At 36.7% G+C, this 6,591-nt stretch overlaps 1 protein-coding gene across 2 annotated transcripts in view; it reads right to left on the bottom strand.

Annotated features, from left to right (window-relative positions):
• Positions 1-6,591, bottom strand: part of LOC107695249 (long-chain-fatty-acid--CoA ligase ACSBG2-like) — a 23,998-nt gene that overhangs the window by 14,931 nt on the left and 2,476 nt on the right. The window contains exon 1 of one of the 2 annotated variants that reach the window (XM_016495059.1): positions 1,472-1,627. The exons of the other annotated variant lie outside the window; for it this stretch is intronic. Coding sequence (XP_016350545.1) covers positions 1,472-1,478 — 7 coding nt within the window. The 5' untranslated portion in view covers positions 1,479-1,627. Of the gene's footprint in view, positions 1-1,471; positions 1,628-6,591 lie in introns of those variants that run through there. 2 annotated transcript variants of the gene reach the window in all.

The raw sequence follows: 6,591 nt of genomic DNA, 5'->3' as shown, positions 1-6,591 counted from the left end.
TATATATATATATAAATATATATATATATTCTCAAAAAGAACCATGTGGTGTCCAACAACAACATCTTTGGTGCTTGTGGGATCCAGTAGTCCTGTATTTTCCACTCTGGCACTGCTGAGGGACTTTCTGTCAACACTCCTGGTGTATTTTTGCATCTGGCTCAATCCGACATCTACACTAACAGTTTAGGGTCTGTTAGACATTTTTTTTTTTAAATAATTAATTATTTGTTCCAGAAAGGATGCATTAAATTAATCAACGGTCATAGTAAACACATTTATTATAATGCAAAAGATTTCTATTTCAAACAAATGCTGTTCTTTTAAATCCTGACAAACATGTCACATTTCCAACAAAAATATTAAGCAGCACAACTGTTTTCAATACTAATAATAAATGTTTCTTGAGCAACAAATATATTAGGATGATTTCTAAAAGATCATGTGACACTGAAGACTGGAGTAATGACTGCTAAAAAAAATCAGCTTTGCCATCACAGGAATAGATTACATTTTAAAATATAATAAAATAAAAAGTTATTTGGAATTGGAATAATATTTCACAATATTACTGTTTTACTGTAGTTGTGATCAAATAAATGCAGCCTTGATAATCATAAAACACTTCTGTCAAAGAACTAGACATTTAAATATGATTCACCAGCAAAACAGTGAATGACTCATTCAAGCATGATGGGCTGATGATGAGTTCTTGATATACTATTAATAATGATATTTTGATTTCGGTTGATTATACTAGAACAAATCCTCAGCTGGATGGATAATTAATAATAATAAAATACATTCTCAAATCCTAAACACCTCACAATTTGACAAGCTCGGTTTAAATTCTCCTGATTTTTTCCCTCAATTTTTCAGACACAATCACAGCTGTTATGACGACAATTGCATCTGCCCAGCAGAATGATGAAAGAATATGAATGCAGCACCTTGAATGTACACAAGGGCTTTGCAAACCTATGTTTCCGCCGTGCTGTCCAGGCCGGCATTAACAATACATACAGGACTCCACAGGAGGACAGGAGAGGGAGGGGTTTTCCACAGCTGATGCTGGCAGCAATTGTCAGCTACACTCAGCCCCCACCCGAAAAATGACCATCTGTATGCCGGCACAGAGAGCTGCGATCTTGCTCGGAATAACAAGAGGATAAAGAGGACACTTTCCAATGGCCATTTTCTCATTTATTTAACTTGTGTTTGACAAATATAGGCATGTATATTTCCACTAAAACCAAATCGCTCATATGCAAAAATCATCTCACCCGGCATGAACGAATTCATATCACAATTCACATTCAGTAGGATCTAAACAAGTCAAATACCAATAATCATACACACATCACAAACACAGATCTGTTGCTTTAGAAACTAACTCCCAGTGTTTAGGGCTGTGATTCATCCAACTCCATATAAAACCATCATTTAACATTAAAAACAAAAATGGACTTACAGTGCATCTTTACAGGCTGGAAAACGCTGCTCTGTCTTTGGCTTTTCTGTATCAGAAGCTGAAATGCCTGTTTCTTTGGTTTCCTTAATGTCTGACTCCAAAATGATGGCCGCTTCCTCACGCCCTACAAATGTGCATGTAGCACATTCATTTTCAAACACAGAGCTTCCCCTCCTCCGTAACCACACCCTCAACCGGTGGCACCATCACCCCTACAGTATCCTCCACCCTCCCCTCCCCAAAAACCCTCCTAGTGCTCTGATTGGCTGAAATCTCTCACACCACAAGACTCATCTCATCCCCCATATATGGGCATATCAACCCACTGAAGGCAAGGGGGGGGGAGGAGCTTTAAAACATGCGCGCCACTCTCATACATACAAACCAATGCAGATGCTGTGAGGTTACTACAGTGCAACTTTGAGTGAAACATCAGCTTATAAAAGCCAGCACAGCTGCACTGACATCAGGACACATAACCCACCACACACATCTGTCCCATTTACACACTGCCATAATAATGCTGATATTGTGCTGCCTTGCATTGACATACATGGATCTACTTGAGCTTTCTGCTCCAATTTGCCACCTTCGTCACGAGCACCCACAAGTGACCTGCTAGAGTTCATCTCATCTAAAGAAACCAAAACCTAAATATGGAAAGAGATGTGCAAGCAAATGTCTGTTAAAATGAGCTGTTAGGGAAATATAAAAGAAGTACATAAATGTGTATACAGTATGCTGTGTAAGTTTAGTAGGGGATGAAACAGGAACAGAATTAGGTCAGAATAAACCTGAAGCTGCCTTAGATGGCCTAATTGTAGTTGAAAAATGTCTTTGAATACTTGAAAAATGTATATGACTGACAGCTCGGTCCTGTATTTCTTGTTTGTTTCTTTTACAAAGCTAATGAGGTGAGGTTCTGGGAAGGAAGAACTTTTTCAGCCATTGACACATACACAAAGAAATTATTGTAGTGGGGAAAGTTTGGTGTAATTTCAAAGATGATCTGTTCTAGTTACACGTGTCACTGGTGTGCAAATTGCACATCCTTTGCTCTTCATTTGTTGCACTAGCAGTAAAAAGCTTCCTGTGTTTGTGAAGTTAAAGCAATTGATAGTCTTCTTCATCAAAGATGCATTAAATTGATCGAAAGTAACAGCAAAGACCTTTACATTGTTAAAAAAAGATTTCTATTTTAAATAAATGCTGTTCTTTGAAGTTTCATGGCTTCCACAAAATGTAAGCAGCACAACTGTTTTCAACATCGATAATATTAAGAAATGTTTCTTGAGCATCGAATAAGCATATCAGAATGATTTCTGAAGGATCATGTGACACTGAAGACTGGAGTATGATGCTGAAAACTCAGATTACCATTTCAAGAATGAATTACATTTGAAAACATATTCAAACAGAAAACAGTTCTTTTAAATTGTACTAATATCTCACAATCACATACAGTTTTTAATGTATTTTGATCAAATAATGTAGCCTTGGTGCGCGGTGAGACTTTTGAACCTCACTGTAGATAATAAATATATGTGAAGTGCAGGTTTCTGACCCCAAAGGTTAGTTTAGTTTAGCACAGGCATGTTGAAACTGCACGTATATCACCAGATTTACATCTTAACTTCAGCAGTCCTGAAGCAGGAAGCTACATTTTGCTTTAAAAATGTCTCAGAGATTTATGGATGTGAATGTAATTTGGCAGCAACAGAAAATGACAGAACGATATGCACACAACTATGGAGATGTGCTTGTTTTGTCCTTGTGCACAGCGAATATTGTTATTTAATGCAGAAAAAAGAACAATCTTTTTGTAATGACAAAAATAGTAGAGTCCATTTAACAGTGACTGGTTTTACTGAAAGTAAAAGCTTTTAAAAAATGGTAATGTTAAAACAGACTAGAAACCAAATGTTCCAGCTGTGTATAACTACACTTAAGCACGTCATGTGAAATACTGACTGATGTCATACAACTTTTTCTTTCCGCCTTAATTTTGTCATCATCCCAAGACACATTTCCCAGTTTCACTTAGAGAAACAGGAAATTTCTCCTTCGGCACACACAAACAGGAAAAGCGCAGTTTCCTTTGAAACAGGAAAGTCCACATTGACATCATTATATATCTTATATATATATATATATACACACACTGTATATATATATATATATATATATATATATATATATATATTTCCTCCCCCAAGGTTACTAAGAAATTGTTTACTAAAGATTATTTACATTTCGCCATTAAATCTGAAGCAGCTGTCACTGTTTGAATGTGTTATTTACACATTTATCAAAGGAGTGGTGTCAGACACTGATAACACTACCCGCCATATGGTTTAGTACCTAGTGTTTACTAATGCAGAACACATGACAATATTTCTGTTGACTCATTAACAACCTCAATTTTTAGAATTTTTAGAACTCTTTTAATAAATGAATTCATCATTCTATTTAATTTTCAATAATGTATATTTTTTCATCTATAAACAATGGTATTGGTTGGATCTACTAAACAAATTCACCTTTCACATCTCACAATTCTGACTTTCCCCCTCCAGAGTTCTGAGTTTACATCTCACTTTTTTTTTAGAGTTTACACCTAGCAGTTCTGGTTTTGTTTCCACTACAAAATGATAATAAATAAATAAATAACAAGGTAACTGCAGCTATTTCTCTCACAATTTGAACATGTAAAATGCAAGAAAAAAAGTCTTAATTGTGAAACAGAAAGCCGCAATTACTTTATTTATTTATTTATTGTGTGGCGGAAATAAGATTCCACAGCTGACTGACTTTGTCATTGGCAACAATCAAAATCCCCAGCACTACTGGGCACTGAACCGAATGAGTCAGACCCTCAAACCTCAAGGAAACTACCTGATGTTCAGTCAGTACTGATCTCCTGTAGCCTGTTACCTCACTCTGAATGCAGTGGGTCATTTCATTCACTGCATCAACAACCTAATACTAACTCGAGATCTTATCATTTGACTATCCTGGAACCCCCATTAGGTGAGAATTAGCATTTCTCTGGAATCTTTGCTTATGCATGGGCAAACATGTCTACCTATGAGTACAAGGATAGAGTAAATAATTCAGTGGTAATTTGAAATGGCACTGCAGTAATGATGATAACGATGCTCCTCTCCACCATAGTCAGACCTTCGACCAGCCAATGACGGCTTGGCTCTGGATAACCATGCGATCATGTGACCGATCCTCGAGCGCTGCTGCCGTGCCTGTGGCAGAGAAGCATCCAGTGTTGCCAATTTGGGGATTTTGTCGCCAAATTTAGCTACTTTCTCATTGTAGCTGCGACTTTTTTTTATTTGTTGTGACAAGGAGCTATTTTAGCTATATTTAAATAAAACTAGCGATTTTTTGGAGATTTTTTATTTGGCCACACCCTGCCGTAGGCCCGTGACCGCTCACGTTTGCTCTCAATCATGCCAATGAGTCTGCGCAGTCAACACACCAGTACGCCACACCTGCCATGACGCACACCACAATTTAATTATAAGCATCAATCAAGATGCCGGAGAAAAAAATGAACATCTTGTTTTAACCACGGACACAAAAGTTATACCACAATTCATGCACAGTCATGTCAACCAGATACTGAGAGAGAGACACAGTGCATCATCGTGTCATGTGTGCTGGGATGCAGTATTTTGCACTTACTTTGTAGTAATAGAGTGTGTTGACTGAAATAAGTTTGTATGAATAAAGTTTTTGTTTTTGGAGAATCATAATATCTCTTATCTGTTGTATTTGAGCAGGACAGGGATGCACTTTGGTGACACATAAAACAAATTCCCAACATTGTGTCTTTCCATCATTTCCATCATGTTTGATGTGCTTGCAGATCACAAGCATTTCCTAATTTCACTTCAGAATTTTGGAGAAAAAATGAACATCTTGTTTTAACCACGGACACAAAAGTTATACCACAATTCATGCACAGTCATGTCAACCAGATACTGAGAGAGAAGACAGTGCATCATCGTGTCATGTGTGCTGGGATGCAGTATTTTGCACTTACTTTGTAGTAATAGAGTGTGTTGACTGAAATAAGTTTGTATGAATAAAGTTTTTGTTTTTGGAGAATCATAATATCTCTTATCTGTTGTATTTGAGCAGGACAGGGATGCACTTTGGTGACACATAAAACAAATTCCCAACATTGTGTCTTTCCATCATTTCCATCATGTTTGATGTGCTTGCAGATCACAAGCATTTCCTAATTTCACTTCAGAATTTTTTGTTATATTTAATCTTTTGTTATTATTTTTTATACTGTTATCATTTGTAAAGTATATATATTTACTTTCCTTTACCTTTACCAAATTTACCTGTATTTACTTTGTTTTCATATTTGGCGACTTTTTGTGAAAAATGGAGACTTTTGAGGGTGGTTCTAGAGATTTTCTGAGGGAGGGGTTTGGCACTGGAAGCATCTGGCTCGAGCAGCACGCGGGAGGAAGGTTACGCGCGGTCATTGACATTAATCATCAGTGCAAGGAGTGTGCGCGTCAGTCTATACTACAAATCTCGCGGGGATGCTGCTGCTAGGGTTACCAGGCAATTAAAAAAACCCACCAACTGCATTTGTGATTTGTAGAGCTGTAGGCTATGTAACTTTTATTCTTCCTTTTGTTGCATATCTTATTTGGTGAAAAACTCTTCTTCGAAACACTGATCCAAATGGATTTTTTCCCTGGCTTTTAAATATATTTCTACGTTTTATTTTTGACTTGATAAAGACTTTAAATTATATGACATGCCTATGACAGACGTACTGTGACCGAGAAGTGCAAAACAAATAACAATTCTGAAAACAAAATAACAAATTACAAACGCAAATGCAAGTCTAAAAAACAAAATAACAATTCAGAAAGCACAACAACAATTCAGAAAACATTATAACAAGTCAGAAAACACAATGACAAATTCGAAAACAAAATAACAAGTCAAAAACACAACGACAAATCCGAAAACAAATTAACAAGTCAGAAAACACAACAACAAATCAGACAAACCGTAAGAGGTAGGTATAGTTTGAGACAGCGCCATTGGTTTGGGATTACTCACCGCTGACTGGA

The sequence above is a fragment of the Sinocyclocheilus anshuiensis genome, unplaced genomic scaffold (assembly GCF_001515605.1).
Source record: "Sinocyclocheilus anshuiensis isolate Anshui unplaced genomic scaffold, SAMN03320099.WGS_v1.1 scaffold122, whole genome shotgun sequence".
NCBI classification, from domain to species: domain Eukaryota; kingdom Metazoa; phylum Chordata; class Actinopteri; order Cypriniformes; family Cyprinidae; genus Sinocyclocheilus; species Sinocyclocheilus anshuiensis.
Note: the sequence above shows the minus strand (reverse complement) of the source record. Positions and strands in the feature narration are given on the sequence as shown.